This window comes from Marmota flaviventris, chromosome 13 (assembly GCF_047511675.1).
Source record: "Marmota flaviventris isolate mMarFla1 chromosome 13, mMarFla1.hap1, whole genome shotgun sequence".
NCBI classification, from domain to species: domain Eukaryota; kingdom Metazoa; phylum Chordata; class Mammalia; order Rodentia; family Sciuridae; genus Marmota; species Marmota flaviventris.
The window spans coordinates 103,809,187-103,825,562 of record NC_092510.1 but is presented as its reverse complement, the minus strand read 5'-3'; the positions used below and the strand labels follow the sequence as shown (position 1 = coordinate 103,825,562).

General features: G+C 59.9%; 2 protein-coding genes across 6 annotated transcripts; one reads left to right on the top strand and one right to left on the bottom strand.

Moving 5' to 3' along the window:
- Nucleotides 1-5,282: 5,282 nt before the first annotated feature.
- Nucleotides 5,283-7,062, top strand: Clic3 (chloride intracellular channel 3). The gene is made up of 6 exons (XM_027944746.2): nt 5,283-5,318; nt 6,028-6,137; nt 6,215-6,340; nt 6,467-6,573; nt 6,650-6,825; nt 6,904-7,062. The coding sequence occupies exons 1-6, from the start codon at nt 5,283-5,285 to the stop codon at nt 7,060-7,062; spliced, it is 714 nt and encodes a 237-aa protein (XP_027800547.1).
- Nucleotides 7,063-7,843: 781 nt separating this feature from the next.
- Paxx (PAXX non-homologous end joining factor) lies at nt 7,844-9,416 on the bottom strand. 5 transcript variants are annotated; one of them, XM_071600477.1, is made up of 7 exons: nt 9,244-9,416; nt 9,111-9,171; nt 8,820-8,869; nt 8,546-8,668; nt 8,389-8,457; nt 8,143-8,227; nt 7,844-8,056 (listed from the first exon to the last, which is right to left on the bottom strand). In XM_071600477.1, exons 1-7 carry the CDS (start codon nt 9,366-9,368, stop codon nt 8,021-8,023), a joined length of 549 nt encoding a protein of 182 aa, XP_071456578.1. In that variant the 5' UTR covers nt 9,369-9,416; the 3' UTR covers nt 7,844-8,020. The 5 variants fall into 5 exon arrangements, with proteins under 5 accessions (XP_071456578.1, XP_027792177.2, XP_071456579.1 ...); XM_027936376.2 differs by having other exon boundaries at nt 8,546-8,736; nt 9,244-9,415; XM_071600478.1 differs by having other exon boundaries at nt 7,844-8,060; nt 9,244-9,414.
- Nucleotides 9,417-16,376: the final 6,960 nt, after the last annotated feature.

Genomic DNA, 16,376 nt, shown 5'->3' with positions numbered 1-16,376 from the left:
TCTGAGAGCAGGCGGCAGTCACAGGCTGGCAGCCTCTCCCCAGGGTGAGGATGTCGGGAGGTGGTGCAGTCACCCAGCTCCCACTAGCTCCCCAGTGTCGCAGACTTACCCTCAATGCCTTTTTCAAAAGTTCCAGGATCCAGTCGGGAGTCACGTTCCCACCTTGCCTTGCCCAGTCCTCGGCAGTAGCCTCAGCTGTCTGTTCTGCCCCTCAAATGGGACAGGTGTCACAAGGGCCGCCTCCACCCAGTGGTCTGGTCAATTCCTCTCATCAGACACAGGCTGAACGCGTGGCAGGAACACCGGGCGTAGGGAGGTGGGCCCAGATGTTCCTGTCCCATGGCCTGTGGTGCTACAGGTGGTTTCCTGGCCAAGATGTGGCCACTGTCTCCAGACCTGGGAAGACCATGGCAGGTGCTTCCTGACTGCAGGAACAGCTGTCCACACACCAGTCACAGGGCAATGGCGGCAGGAGGGTCATTTTCTAGTATTTCCCTTTCTGCATTCATTAGCTGGCATTTTTTTAATACTCTAGTTGGGCACAATGTCTTTATTTTATTTATTTACTTTTATGTGGTGTTGAGTATCGAACCCAGGGCCTCGAATGTGCTAGGCGAGTGCTCTACCGCTGAGCCCCAGCCCCAGCCCTAGCTGGTGTCTTTTCACCAAGAGCCTCTTGGCTTTAAAAAACACCAATGCTCAGGCTGGGGATGTGGCTCAAGTGGTAGCGCACTCGCCTGGCATGCTAGCAGCCCTGCTTCGATCCTCAGCACCACATACAAACAAAGATGTTGTGTCTGCCAAAAGAAAAAACTAAAAAATAAATATTAAAATTCTAAAAAAAAAAAACCCACCAATGCAGGCTTGTGGGTTTTCTAAAAATCCACATTCCCTCTCATCGCTGTCACTGTTAATTCTTTTTGTTGAGGCAGATATGCATAATTCTTATCAATTCTCACGTCACACTTCTATGTTTGCAGTTCCCTCACAGGGGTCCTCTGTGTCCCTTTGATGGCTCCTAATCATCCTTGAGAGTGTCCTTCTCCCTGCCCTCCCAGGACCTCCCACTTCTCCAGGGAGCCCATCTTAGTCCCCTCAGGGCTGCCCTGGCCCACTCACTGGGGTGCTCACAGCAGCAGACATTACTCCTGCAGTTCTGGAGGCTGGAAGATTAGGGTGCCGACATGGTGGGATCCTGGTGAGCGGCTCTCCTGGTCCCAGACTGCAGTGTGTCCTCAGGTGGAGAGCCCGAGCACTACCGGGGGGAGGGCTTGAGCTCTATAGGGCGGAGAGCCTGAGCACTATGGGGCGGAGAGCCCGAGCACTATGGGGGGGGGAGAGCCCGAGCACTATGAGGTGGAGACCCGAGTGTTGCAGTAATTCACTCGCAGGTCAGCATGGGAAAAGAAAGAAGAAGCAGAACAAGCAAAGCAGCAGCAGAAAAAAAGTCCTTTATTGTGTACAAGCGATCTTTTTATAGTCTTGTGAACAAAGAAGGCAGCCTTCCTACATCAATAAATCAGGTCTTACAGCTAATTAAACATAGCACACAGAAGTTTTACTTTCTAATCAGAAGTGACCCGCTTCTCATGGCTAATCTACTCTCGGCCTGGAGTATGCTGAGCTCTGCTCTTTGTTAAGAACAGATAATAAAATTTTTCTCAGCGCCCTCCTAGCCCACTTGGCAGAACATCCCGTTTGCAGGCAAGTCCTCCCAAGGACAGCAGACACCTTGTTTTCAAGCATGTCCGCAGTTACCTTATCTAAACCTTGAAGGAGCCTCTCGTTTGCAAGTAGGCCCTCCCAAGGACAGCAGACACCTCGTTTTCAAGCATGTCCGCTGTTACCTATCTGTACCTTGACAGAATATCCTGTTTGCAGGCAAACTCCATCAAGGACAGGAATAGTAACGCAGTCACATCTGATTCTCTACACCCGAGCACTATGGGGCGGGAGAGCCCGAGCACTATGGGGCGGGAGAGCCCGAGCACTATGGGGGGGAGAGCCCGAGCACTATGGGGGGGGAGAGCCGGAGCACTATGGGGGGGGGGAGAGCCCGAGCACTATGGGCCCCGTCCTGCTGTGGGTCCTCAGGTGGAGAGCACTACGGGCTGTCCTGGAGGCACTCATCCCACTCCCAAGGGCTCTAGCCTTATCCTGATCACCTCCTAGCACTTCACCTGCCGGGACCTGAAAGTGCCTGGCAGAGCCCTGGCTGTCTTTTGGGGACTGGTCTTTGGAAACAGGATCTGGGCACTGGGTCTGCTGACCGCTGGAGGGTGTCCCTTTCTAGCAGTGCATGGACAGAGCTTGGAAGTCCCACCGGCACCCCAACAGCACTCCAGACCCCTCAGCTTCCCCCCACAGATCAGTGTCCCTTCAGAGCAGAGGGGTTACCCCTATGGGGAAGGGTCTCTGGAGGGGCGGAGCTTGTGATGGATCCGTGTATCCCAGCCATGGCCTTGAGACCTCAGCCTGGGGCCTGAGGAGGATGAGTGGGCCCTGCCCAGTGGCCCCCGGGGGTCTGCTCTGCATGGTTGGAGGGGGGCCCTGCAGGGCACTGAGGGGCTTAGCTACAATCCTGTGGTGGTGGCAGATTTCTGTCCTCACTGCTTTAAGACATTTACTGCAAATGGTGAAGATTCACACTGTAGGTGGACAGAAGGCACACGCCGGGCATCTGTCCTACTTGCCAAGGGCCCCCGCGGCCAGCTCTCCTCCACAAGCAGAGGCTGCGGATATGCACTAATGATGGCTTTTTGGATTTCCTGGGTCTCCCCCTGGATTAGTGCCATAGTGCTGAACATAGTGGCATGTGGTGGGAGGGGGCTTACAGAGCAGAAACCTCCCCTGTGAGGAGCTCAGATATCTGAGACCCAGGGGACCTGGCCGGCTGTGCGCAGGCCTCTCCAGCCCTGGCATGCGGCCTCTTTGCCTGCTTGGGCTCTCTGCCCTCAGTGTCCACGTGCTGTTGTCCTGTGTGCGCATCTCTGTGTCCAGATGCCCTCTGCCTTTTTTTGTGGTGCTGGAGCTGAACCCAGGGCCTTAGACCTAGGCACGTTCTCTATCCCAGCCCTTTTTCAGTAAGGACAGCTGTATTGGATTAATGCCCACCCTGAGGGCTTCTTTTGAATTCAATCACTTCTGTAAAAAACACTATCTCCAAATAAAGTCACATTCCGAAGTCCTGGGGGTTAGGACTCCCACCCATGAATCTGAGGGGTCACACTCCAATCCATTCTGCCCCTTAATCTCATCAGACTCTCACAGTGGGCACATGGAGACCTGCCCCTCCATCCTCTGGCCTGGACATACCAGGGCCCTCCCCTGGTCATGAATGGAGGTGAGGGCTCTCTCTGAGTGGTAGAGGAGCTCAGTGTCTGGCTGACTCCCCACACCTGACACAAGGCGGCAGGACCAGGTTCTGCCAGTCTCAAGAGGAGCCACGTCTTGCTTATCTCTTGAAACCAGTGTGAAGTGAAATGTCACTGGACACTTTCCTCTGCACCCCTGATCATGTCTCTTGAAGATGTGGTCTACTGTGCATTGAATCCCTGGTGCTCTGTCACTGAGCTGCATCTCTAGCCTTTTGAGACGGGGTCTCACTAATGTGAGGCCCAGGCTGGCCTCAAACTTGGGATCCTCCTGCCTCAGCCTCCCAAGTTGCTGGATTACAAGGGTGCACCACCATGCCTGGCCACTGTTCATGTCTTCTGTCGACTTTGTAGCCTTTCTTGTGCATTTCTGAGGATGCCTTTATAAATGTATGTAAATACACATGGGACATCTAGTGACATTGGGCGGGTGTGGAAGAGCCTCAGCAGCTTCTCCATGACAGTGGTTGGTCTACCAGGGACACAGGGAACCAATGGACAGGGTTCCTGACTGTCAAGAAGCAGCCCTTGTAGTTGTGGATGGAAAGGAAACTGAGGCCTCAGCAAGAAAGCACAAGCTCAGGACTCTAAAAGGTGTTGGGACCACACATGGTCAGTGTCCAAGACTCATGTGGAAGGGAGCTAGTGCCAGGAGCCCTGACCATGGATGGGGTCCAGGAAGGGGACAGGATGGGTATGAAAGGGAGGCAAAGGGGGACTTGGTGCTGGTCACAGGGGTGCCTGGTGTGCACTGCAGCCCTGGCCAGAAGTCAGGTGTGTTATCCTGGCCCCATCCTCCAGCTCCCCCAGATGCCACACCATCCCAAGGAGAAGGCAGCCAGGCCAGCCAGGCCAGTCCCACTTACGGCCACTGGGTGGCGCCAAGCATCCATGCACACACTGGGTTTGCTAGGAGTCAAGTCTGGGGCATGGGGGAGGGAAGCAGCCCCCCACCCCCACCGGCACCCACCAACACACACCTCACACACCCACCACCACCACCACCACGGAAGGAACACCAAGCTGTGGATTCCGGAGGAGCTGGAAGTCCCGGGCAGGGGGGCAGGTATGCATCTGTGGGGCCATCTGCCCTGCCCCGGTCTTTGCTTCCTGCTACTCTGCCAGCCCCCTAGGCCAGCAGGTTGTGCCTTATGTCCCCTGGTGCTGTTCAGAGGCTTAGCAGTCCAGAGGGTAGGAAACCTGCCCCAAGCCAGGGGCAGGATGGGACGGAGCCCAGGGCTGCCCACACAGCTGGGCTAAACACCAGGCAGGCTATCTTCCTCCAGCATGTCGGGAATGTGGAGCCGCCCTGGAGAGGGAGGGCTCGCCCGCCTGGCTCTCTGTGGGTGGGAGGAGAGTCTCAGCAGGTGGGCTCCTCATCTGGTAATGTTCTGATAGGTAGGAGGGAACCAGGCAGAGTGCAGAGACACCCACTGGTCCCCCAGGCTGGGGACTTAGACCGTGGGGCATGCACTGCAGGGAGGGCTGTGAGCAGGTTCTGAGCCCAGATCATGGAGCATCAGTCCAGACCCAGAGCTGCCCCTCCAGGCTGGCGCCCCACCTCACCCCACCCCTTCTGGACGCTGGGTTCTTCGGGCCTCTCTACCCTCTGGTCTGCCTACACACTGGCTCCCCAGTGAGCACACACCAGGAGCCAGTCTTCTGGCATGAGCCAGCCTCGCACACTTACCGCCAGCCCCCAAGATTCAGGCTGCCATGGCCGGTCATGCTTGGACACCCTGACAGACCCACCTCACACAGGCAGCCAGCTCTGCGCCCTGATTCATCTGCCCGCCTAGGTGGCTCCATGGGGCGGGCCCCAGGCTGGGGAGGGCGGGGCACCCAGGGAGACTTAAAGAGTTCCCAGGTCTGGGCCCAGTGCCCTGCACCTGATGCCGCAGCTCCACCATGGCCGAGACCACCAAGCTCCAGCTCTTTGTGAAGGTTCTGGGCAGGCTGGGCTGGGGGAAGGTCCAGGGGAGGGGGCTCTGTGGGTTCCGCTTTCCTGGGGCCGACTGAGGCAGGGGTTGCCCCGGCAGCTTCTGAGCCCTTCCCCTGTGGTGGGCTGAGTCAACTGGGGGCCGAGTAGGGGAGGATTCACCCCCTCAGGGGTGGGGGTAACTCCGGACCTCCTGGTGGGGAGGTGCGAGTGGCGTGGCAGGCCTGACTGGTGCCAGGCAGCCCCGGCACTCAGGTCCAAACCCAGATCTACAAGCAGCAGGTGTCAGCGCCCTTGCCCGGGGCCCTGAGCTGGGGGAGCAGGTCGGCTGCCAGCTGCTGTGCCCACTTTGGCAGAGGGGATCACTCAGAAACAGCTGGCTGGGCTCCCCCCACCCTTGCAGAACTTGGGGCCTGGAGCCCAGGGGTGTAGCCTGTGCCCAAAATCCAAAAAAAAAAAAGAGGTTCTGGGGGCCAATCCCCAGGGCCAGAGTTCCTCCAGGCTCCCAGCTAGCTGCCCTGTGCCCCTCCCTACCTCCCAGGGATCAAGCCAAGGGCCCTCTCTGGACACTTGGAGAGGCCCTGCCCAACCAAGCTGAGCCCTGGCGAGGCTCCAGTCCCACTGGCAGTGGGGAGCAGGGTCCCACCCAGGTTTGTGGCAGGAGTCCTGGGTCTGCTCCCAGCTGGAACACCCCTGCTCCACCCCCCTCCCCAGGCCAGTGAGGACGGGGAGAGTGTGGGGCACTGCCCTTCCTGCCAGCGGCTCTTCATGGTCCTGCTCCTCAAGGGTGTTCCCTTCACACTCACCACCGTGGACACACGCAGGTGAGACCCCAGCCCGCACCCCTCCCTGGGCTCTGCCCACCTGGGCCGGCTGCCTCCCTCCCACCTGGTGCCCACAGGGCACTGGACGTGCTGAAGGACTTTGCGCCAGGCTCACAGCTGCCCATTCTGCTCTATGATGGGGACGCCAAGACAGACACGCTGCAGATTGAAGAGTTCCTGGAGGAGACCCTTGGGCCACCCAAGTGAGAACTGGAGGGGACAGGAGGCAAAGATGGGGCCCCCAGGATGCAGCCTGGGAAGGTCACTGGGGGGGAGGGGGGCTGGAGGTACACTGATGTGACCTGAGGCCTCACCCCCCAACCCCACAGCTTTCCCAGCCTGGCGCCCCGTTACAGGGAGTCCAACACAGCGGGCAACGACGTCTTCCACAAATTCTCGGCATTCATTAAGAACCCAGCGCCAGGGCAGGATGATGGTGAGGCGCGGACACGTGGGCACGTGGGTATGGGCAGGCACCCCCAGGCCAGGTCCTCATCAGCCCCCGCCTCTAGCCCTGTACCAGCAGCTGCTGCGCGCACTCGCCAGGCTGGACAGCTACCTGCGCACACCCCTGGAGCATGAGCGGGAGCAGGAGCCACAGCTGCGCGAGTCCCGCCGTCGCTTTCTGGACGGTGACCGGCTCACGCTGGCCGACTGCGGCCTGCTGCCCAAGCTGCACATTGTGGATGTGAGCGTGGGAGTGGGGCGGCTGGCCCGGGAAGAGCCTTGGAGCTCGGCACTGACCGCACCCTGCCTCCCTCCGCAGACTGTGTGCGCGCACTTCCGCCAGGCACCCATCCCTGCAGAGCTGCAGGGCGTCCGCCGCTACTTGGACAGCGCGCTGCAGGAGAAGGAGTTCAAGTACACGTGTCCCCACAGCGCCGAGATCCTGGCAGCATACCGGCCAGCTGTGCGCCCCCGTTAGCGCCCCGGCCTCTTCCCAACCCGTTCTCGCGTATATAGCCCCATAAAGGTATCTCTGCCCCCACTGAGCGTGTCCTGACATCTAAGGGGCAAGAGGCCCACGATTACTGCCACCCAACCCCCACTCCCACCATCAGTGAGTGGGGACAAGATGACCATCCCAGAATGGTGAGGCCAGGGCTCCCAGTGGGTGGGGCCCCGTCCATCCTCCTATGCAGAGTAGCGCATAGGCCTGGGGCCTCCTGCCCATGTCACCTAGGCAGAGGCGTCAGGGGGACTGGATTGGGTTCCCAAACCAGTCAGGCTAGGGTGGGGCAGGGTGCCCTGTATGGCCAAGGAGGGTGGCGAGCAGAGGCCTGAGGAGCTCAACCTCAGGGCGCTGGGCCAGGTGGGTGGGGAAAGGCCCACATTCCTCAGTACTCCCAGGCTGCAGCCATTGCCCTCTCCAGCAGTGAGTTCAGCTGCGGGGCCACAGTGGTGGCCTTCCACATATGCATCTGCATGGGATGTCCTCCCAGGCCTGTACCAGTGTGGGCCTGTGCTCTGCCTGCGTGGGCAATGAAAGGACAGGACAGTGTTGGAAGCCTTGGCCCTGGGCTGGTCATGCAGGAACGGCTGGACTGGTCTGAGAGAGCTCAGTCGCCCCAGATCCACCCAGGAAGAGCCTCCTCCCAAGAGCTGGTGCCTGGGTGTGCCTGTTTACACCCCGTGCTCCCAGCCCAGGGCACGGCCTAAGGGGGTTCCTGCTCCCCTCCCCAGGCCAGCCCCCAAGAACCAGAGCCTTCACCTGAGGGAGCCCTTTATTTTATAGGGCAGGGACTTGGGCAGCAGCCCTACTCTGCACACAGCAGATGGGCTGCCACAGGTGGAAGTCGAGGCAGGGTCTCTGGTGGCAGGGACTCAGGCTGCTGCTCTGTTCACCAGGAGACTCCTGACAAGGCCACACGTTTTGCTGTACTTCAGGTTTCATCGAAGTCTACGCCACCAGCTGGCTTCTTACTGAGAGAGAAGAGGGGGTGATCCAATGGGGGTGTGGAGGAGCGGGTAGGGATCCAGGTTAGGAGGGACGGTGGGCAGGTACCTTTTGAAGCCAGGGTTGATGAGGGATTCCCCTGGACACCGTTTCCTGACCCCAGGTCCAGGACCACCTCTCTGGGGATCGGGGTCTGGAGAAAAACAGGAAGCAGGGCTTCTGAACCCAGCAGCACTCCCTGCCATGGCCCTATCTGCACAGACAGATCTTCTTCCAAGCGTGAGGCCTGTTTTGGGAGGAGATAGTTCCAAAGGAAAGAGAACACCCAACCTACCTCCCAGGTCCTCACCTTACCTGGTAAGAAGAGTTGAGATCCCGCTGGCTGGGGACTCTTCCTGGGGCTGGCAGCTGTCTTTTCCACAGCTGGAGAGAAAGCCCGTGGGCACCCTACTCAGTGCAAGAAGGCGGAGCCTGACAGGGACCCCAGAGAGGGTACAGGTGCCCACCCTACCTGCCAGTTGCTTCTCCAGGCTGCATACGCGCTCTGCCAGGCCCAGGGTCAGTGCCTGCAACCTGGGGGCTGCCTCTATACCCGGCACCTTGGAGAGGTCGAAGACCAGTGTTGATGGCCCCCCTGAAAGTGTCAGGGATGCTCTATCCTCCTGAAAGCTCAGAGTCACCCCTTGATGATGGCAGGCTGTTCTGGGAGAGGAGAGGCGGGAGACGCTGTGGCCAGTCCCTCACCCCTGTTCCACCCCGAACCCTCCTCCCTGCCTGTGGCTCACCTGAACCGGGAGGTGATGTCCTCAGTTTCACTAAGACCAAAGCGGGCTTTCTGCAGGACACAGGGACTTGTCACCAGCTGCCCGGGACCCTAGACCCACTGAAAGGCCCCAAACCTGCCCGACCCTGGTAACACCTGGGCTCCCAGGCCAACTTTAAGACTGCAGCTACAACGTGGGGAAAGGGAGAGTTCATGCCCCTTTGGGGGTCACAGGTCCCTACATCCCACAGGAGGCTCGGGCTCAGTGCGGGGTGTGGCAAGCTCCCAGACCCGCCCGGGCGTCCTTACGCACGAGGGCCGCCAGGCTGTCCCGCGAGAAGCTGGTGCTCCAGAGCTGCGCGGCGTCGGTGACACTGTGCGGAAGTTGTCGTCAGTCGCGGCCGCCCGCCGAGCTCCCGCACCTCACCTCCCGGGACCCCACTCACTAGAGGTTGAAGCCGCCGCAGTCTGCGTCCCCACTCTCCTCCCGCTCGCAGTAGCACACGAAACGGGGTGGGCCCGGGCCAGGCGGCAGCGTGCAGAGCGGAGGCGACAGCGGCGGCGGCACCATGGCCGATCCGCAGACGTCGGCCACACGGGGGCGCTGGGGTCAGGAGTACAGGCCCAGGGCGCCTGCGCCGAGGAGCGGCTTGGGAGGCCGACGCGGCCGACGTGGGGCTTAGGGCGCCTGCGCGGGGCGGAGTCTTCAGGGGCGGAGCTTCCAGCCCCGGTGGGAGGGACTCGGCTCCGGGGCTGGGCGGGGCTTGGCGCTAGGCTGGCGGAGTCGGGGCGGGGCTTGGTGCCTGGAGGGTGCCGTCCCCACCTCCGCGTCTCTGGCCGTGCGCTCTGCGGCGGGATCCCGGCCCCAACTCCAGCAGGGGTCTCTTCGGGCCTCTCCCCTGCTCGGCCCATGGTCCCCTAGTCCAGGGTTCCCTCAACAGTGGCGCGCACAGCCCCCGCGCTCCACGCGAGGGCCGCTTCTACATCCCACCCACTTACTCCTCCCTGCGGCCGGTTAGCCCTCGTCGTCCCCCAGGTGTGTCTCACGTGGCTTTAGATGCAAAGCGACGCTTCCTAACCGGGACCAGCCCAGATGCGGAGTAAAACCTGGCAGTCTGCGGGTTATGAGCCAGCGCTCCTGAGCCTTCATGTTGTCCTATCCCTGAGGACACAGTGGACGATGGGCAAGGCCTCTGACCTCCTGGAGCTTGAGAGATCCAGTGGGAGAGAAAATCAACATGACACCTTCCGGTAGGGCCAAGCTCTAGGCAGAAGCTGTAGCAGAACCAGAGCCCTGTGGTTGGGAACAGCTGCCTGTTTGAGCTCTGACCTAGGGAAGAGAAAGGGGGATCTCAGGAAGGGCCCTGCTGGACAGGTCTGCTCAAGACTTTGCAAAAGGGCTGGAATGAGGCATGGTGGCCTTGGGGAGAGCTGTTGGTGGTTTTGTAGGCCGTCAACCTATCTCCAGTGTGCCCTGAGCTAAGCCTGCCTCATCTCCCAGGTTTCCTGGTTTGCTCCCCTCCAGGCCCTCATAGGCTCTGCTGCAGGGCCTTTGCACATGCTGTCATCTGGTCTTGGATGTACTCACCTTTTTCAGGTCTCTCCCCAAATGGGCCCTTCTCAGTGAGCCTGAGAAGAACATTTCAACACCTGTCCAACTCTATCCCCTTTCCTGCTCCATTTTCAGTTTCCCTTGCTTGTGACTACATAGAATACATTCTAGCTTACTCATCATGGTAGCATTCTCTAGGATGGCCCAGACCCTCAGGTGACCCCCCTCCCCTCAAGCTGCACCTAGTGATTTGCTTCTAGTCACTAGAATATGGCAGAAGCAATGGCTGTCACTTTGTGCTCCCTCCTAACCTGCTCACCACAACAAGGTGGCCCAGGGAGACCTCAGATGGCAGAGCCCGCAGCCTGCCTCCACCTGCATGGGAGCCCGGGGGCACCCCTCATCAGCTTCCCTAAGGCTCGCTGCACCCGCTTCTGCGAGAGGGGGTGCCTGCAGGGTGACGCAGCAGAGGAGGAAGGGCTGTCCCCCAGAGCCTCAGCAGCGCAGCCAGACCACAGCTGATTTCAGCCCAGGGAGACGAATTTGGCAGCTCTAGCCTCAAAACCTGAGATAATAAAGGCACGTTGGCTGTCCCCAGTCCTAGAGATGGAGCACAGGGTGCTCTCACACAGAGCTACAGGGCCAGTCCTTCTTATTTTTTAATTCTGATACAGGGTCTTGCCAGGTCACTCAGGCTGGACTTGAACTTGTGACCCTCCTGCCTCAGCTCCCAAGTAGCGTGAGGTGTGCACCACACGCAGCTATAAATGCACGTTTGAAGCCACAAGTTTGTGACAATGTGTCACAGTAGCCATAGGAGATTAATGCAAGGAATAAAAATTAGTTCTAAAACATAAGAAAACCATAAAACCCACATTGGAGTAATTTCAAGAGTGTCTGGGAGCATGGCTTGCCAGCCCGTCTGGGCAGCTTGACCCTTTCCTGGGTAAGCACTTTTATTTCAGTGGATATGGGTGCCTGTTACTAGGTGGGAAATGAGGCAGGTGGGCCTCAGGAGCAGAGAAGGGGAGGGTCTTGGGAGGCTCCTCACCACCTGGGCTTGAAGTCAACCTGTGATGGGGGATAGGGAAGACAAAGGGCCCAAGGCAGTGAAGAGAAGCAAGAAGTACAGCGAAAGGGCATCAGGGAGGCAGGAGACAGCTGGGCTTGAGGTTCCAGAAGTCATAGGAAAGTCCAAGAACAATGATGTTGAGCCAGACTTCAGAAGAGGGAAGGAGTGAGCTAAATGGATGGCTAGGGAGGACAAACCCAGTCAGTGCGCAGCCTGTGCAAAGGCCCTGGGGCACGCTCAAGGCTGGCATATTCAAGGGATAAGGCCAGTGGCACCAGAGGGAGGCCTATCAAGGCAGACCTTGTGCTGGCCAGTGTAAGAATTTGACTTTACTCAGTGAGGTGAGACCCACTGGGTGCAGTCCTGAGCAGAGAGGACAAGATCTGACTTATCCTGTAAATGAGTTGCTGGGTGCTCTGGTGAAGAACTTGCTGACAGCTGCCCTGCATGGCCAGAGCCAGGTGGTGCAGGATATGACAAGTGTTAGGTGGAATTGCAGGGTTGGGGGATGACCACCTCTGAACCCCTAGTGTCCCCCAGGGGCTGCCTCAACCCAGAAGGAAGGGAAGGGTGTCCCTGAGGCGTGGTAAGGCTGCCTGCACCTCCTCCCCCCAGGCCTCCCGAGGTGATGGCAGGGGTTGGGGGCTAGACCCAAGAGACAAGCCTGTGAGGGGGTCCGTGGGGAAGCGGGCCTCCTGCCTCTCTGCCTTAAGCCCCCACTGTGCCCTGCACTTCCATCCCTTCTCCTGGTCCTGGTCAAAGCTGGGACAGCGGACAGGTTGAGTAACTGGGTGATAGTTGGAGTGTGGTGGGTGACTGCGCCGTGCCAGGGCACAGCAAGCACACGTGTGGCTGGCTCTGACCTTTCCCACACACAAGCACCACTTGGGCAGTCCCCTCACGGCCCAGGTGGGGGCCAGCAGGTACGGGCGTGTCAGAGGGGCTGTCTGGGGTCCATGGATGGGGAGACTCCTTCTCTGTGACCTCGCAGCCCAGAGAGTCCCAGTCAAGAAGGCGTCTAACGAGAAGGGAGCACGCACGTGTGTGTCCGCGGTGCTGGCCGCGGAGCCCAGGGCGGGCTGGGCGGTGCTCCACCTCCGGCTGTGCTTTCCGACAGGAATCTGCCAACCAGGTGAAAAGCAGAAATCATAGCGGGAGGCGCCCCCGAGGACGTCCCTCAACTGCGGAGCACTGTGTCTGCCCGGCGTCCTCAGAGAGGCTCGTCTAGGGTGAGGCGGTTTTGGCCCAGACACAAGGATCCAGTGTGGCACAGACATAGCTTAGGGCGAGTACATCACAAGGTGAAGGGGAGAGCCTAGAGGGGCGGGCAGGCTGGCCAGGGGGCACACTCTGGCCTCGTGTTGGATGCGAGTGGAGACTGGGCTCCCGCAGCACGCTGGCTGCACCTCCTTGAGCCCAGGGTCCTGCACAGTGGTCATTGCCCACACCTGCCCTGTGCTAAAACAGGGCAGGCACCTGTGTGCGGGCCTCATGTTCCCCTTCCTGGCCTGGCATCACTGGGGGGAAGTCATGTAGCTGTCAGCTGACCCTTGGATCAGCTTGTGGGCGCCTGTGCCACTGTGGGGACATGATGTATGTCTCTAAGCCTATGGAAGACAGTGTTGGGCCTCTGTCTAGAATGTGGAAGACTGGCACCTCTGGGAGGGGCAACAGCGGGAATGGGGGTGAGCTGGAGGATGGGGAGGGGGGAAAACGGCTCAGAGCGCCTCAGCCTCAGTTGGAGAGGACCCTGCCGGCCCCGCCAGTGTGCAGTGGGTCTGGCAGCTGAGCGAGGGCTGTACCTCGGGTCTGGGTGCATGGGTCCTGCAGGGAGCCCAGACAGCCTTAATGCCTTTGCAGAGCTGAGCCTGGTTAGGAGGAGACCCGAGGAGTCTCCAAAGAGGGGTGGACTCAGGATGAGCAGGGTCCTCTCAGCACAGGTGGGAGACACGGGGGTCTACCTAGGAAGCAGAAGAACCTTCAAGGTAGAACACCGGCCATCAGTCCCATGGGCTCTGGCCCCCAACCCCTGCCACCAGGAGAATATCTGGGGAGCAAGAGAGGCCTTGGGGTTCTGGGCTCCTCTTTTTAAGGTGAGGAGTGTTGAACCACGATGCAGAGACCACCAACTCCAATTTTAAACCGAATTACAGCAAGCTTGCATTGTGCACACAGAGAGCTGGCCAGCGACTTCCCCACCCTGACCTGGGCCAGAGATCAGCGCCCCCTCAGGAAGGAAAGGTTTATATAGCACAAAAAGCCACAAAAGGGGGTGTCTTGGGAACCTACAGCTAACGGGGTTCTGGCAAACGTAATGCAAGGGCAGATGGCAGATTAATGATCTGCATGGCTTGATATTTCAAGGTAGGGAGTGAATTCAGATCCCAACATCAGAATTCATGAGGAGCCGCTGAGGTTTCAGAGAGGTTGTTATCTGGTGGGGGCGGGGGGGGGGGAGCCAGGCAGGGGTGAGTTCAGAGCACGGCAGGAATTCCAAACAAGTTTAGGAATCTCAGGAATTTACAGTAAAGCAGAAATGAGCTTTTCATGACTTTGTGACAAGATGGCTCCCAGTCTTAAGATGGGATTAGGCTGGGGAGGAGTAGGTGGGGAAGGCAGGCGGACGCCCTCTGCACAGCAGTCACAGGGTCCTCCTGCCGGTCTGCTGGTTCTCACAGGTCTCCTAGAGCACCCTGTCTCCCTCTGCTTAACCTCTGCCCCGGGTGGGCTGGTGCTCAGGGTGACCTTAACTAGGGACTTTACAGCACGGTTGAGATCTGCAGATCTCGCAGGACTTTCAGAGTGTGGCCTGGAAGAGAGGACTGGCTCAGGAGGAAAGGCCCAGGGCCTTCAGCACAGGTTCTCAGACCACAGCTGGATGTCCCCTGTCCTTTCTTTGTCTCCTGTGTATCTCCCTTTTGATTTCTTCTCTCTACCTCAGCCTGTCCCCTGCCTGTTGCCTCCCCCAGCCAGCAAAGCTGGCTCCCGTGGGTGGAGAGGTCCCCCTGCAGTGCTCAGCTTTGAAGGGTCTAGGGCCCTGGGGTCCCCGGCCTAGGGCCCCGCCATGCTCTGCCTCCCCTACAGTGAATGCACATCGCAGCTGGCTTTCACACACCATTTATTGTGCTTGGGGGGCTGTGGAGAGAAACGGGGCAAGAGCCCTGCGGGAACTCCGGGGCGGATCCCTCACTGCAAAAAAAGGAGCAGCTGTGGGCCTGGTGTCTTAGGCCCTCTGGGCCCTCCTGGGCCCCGTGCTCCCCACCCAACGCTGTTTGTGTGAGTCGGGGGACTTGACTCTCGGGAGACCACCCCGGGGGAGCGTCCTGCAGTGAAGCCTGCCCCGCAGGGCGCGGCTCAGCAGCTCCGGGGCTCCGAGGGTTCTGGGCACTCACCTGGGAGAGCGCCCCGGCACACTGGTCTGCGGGAGAGAGGGCTCCGTCACCACCTCCACCTCAAGCCCCTTTCCCTAGGGCCCCAGCCCTCCCAGTCCACCATGTCCTGGCACACTCCCGCCTCTTCCTTGGCCCAGAGGGTCCAAAGCTGTCCCTGGACATCCCACATCAGGGATGGGTGGAGAGACCCGCAGGACATGTCCCTGACAGTCCCGGCTTCTGCAGCCCTAAGCTGGGATGGGCCAGCGCTCACCCGACTTGGGTAGCATGGCGCCCTGGCTGGGGTTCAGGCCCACGCGGGGTGCCAGGAGCTGCATCTTCTGGGCACCTTCAGGAAACAGCTCCGGGACGCGGACTGGGGGCAGGGAAGACGGGTGAGCAAAGGGGCTGGGCCAGAGCCCTTCCCCGCAGGTCTCGGGGGTCGGAGGAGCCCCTGGGAAACAGGGGTTCCGCCCGCCGCAAGTGGGAGTGTGGTGGAACGTGCACGTGGGCAACTCTGCAGACCAGATGCGGGGCACCGCTCCGAGGGCCAGGCCTGTGACCAGGGGAGGTGTCGGCTGCCCACCGTAGAGCTGCAGCCAGACGTTCCGCACGTCCCCCTTCTGAGTCTCGAAGTACACCACGGCGAAGTTCTTGTAGTCCGTGAAAGGCACGCGGATGTCAGTCTGGGCCATAGCTGAGAGCAGGGGAGAGCTAGTGACTAGGAGCAACACCTAGCTCTGGCGGGAAGCCCCGCCCCCGCATGCCAATCAAACAGAATGCACAGGCCCCCAGGCCCCCACCCTCCGTGCCTGCGGCCCACCTGTGGGGGCCACCGCCGCCTCACCTGGGTTGCTGAACTGCCCATCCACTGCACCCTTGCTGAAGGTCGTGTCTATCTTCTGGCACCCACCGTCCGGCCTGGGGAGGAGCTGTCCATGCCTGAGCCTCGGCCCTGCCGGTGCCCAGGCCCAGGTCCTGCCTTGCCCTCTCTGACGGTCCCAGACCTGCAGGTGTCCTGAGGACGCTGCCCTGGCAGAGCCTAGCAGGGTCCCCTGTTCACCCTCACAACAGCCCTTTCAGGACACAGGTGCTTTATGTCTTACAGGGGAGGACAGTCCTCTGGGGTGGAGGGAGGACAGTCCTCTGGGGTGGAGGGAGGACAGTCCTCTGGGGTGGAGGCAGCAGTGTGGGGCTCAGGGCCTTCAGGTCTCCCCTGTCGGTCGGCACATACACACAGGACACACAGGCACACACAGAGAGGACACACATGTACACACAGGCACACAGACAAGCAGTCACTCTGGTATCAACACCCAGGCCTCGGGAGGGTTCGCAGGTGCCTGACTCCCTCTAGGGAGCAGGTGTGCTGGGGCTCCTATTTGGGTCTTGGCAGCTCAGGCCATCAGGAACCTGTGGTCGGGCCCCCTGGAGTATCAGGGATGCCTCTGGTTCCTGCTGGCCTTCACGTGGCCTTACAATGGCCTTTGTCTCAGGTAAATCACCTGAATTGCAGGTGAGGCCGGTGGGGTCACTTACGTGGGGTACCCAAACTTGACATCCAGGTCGCCATTGGCCAAGAGG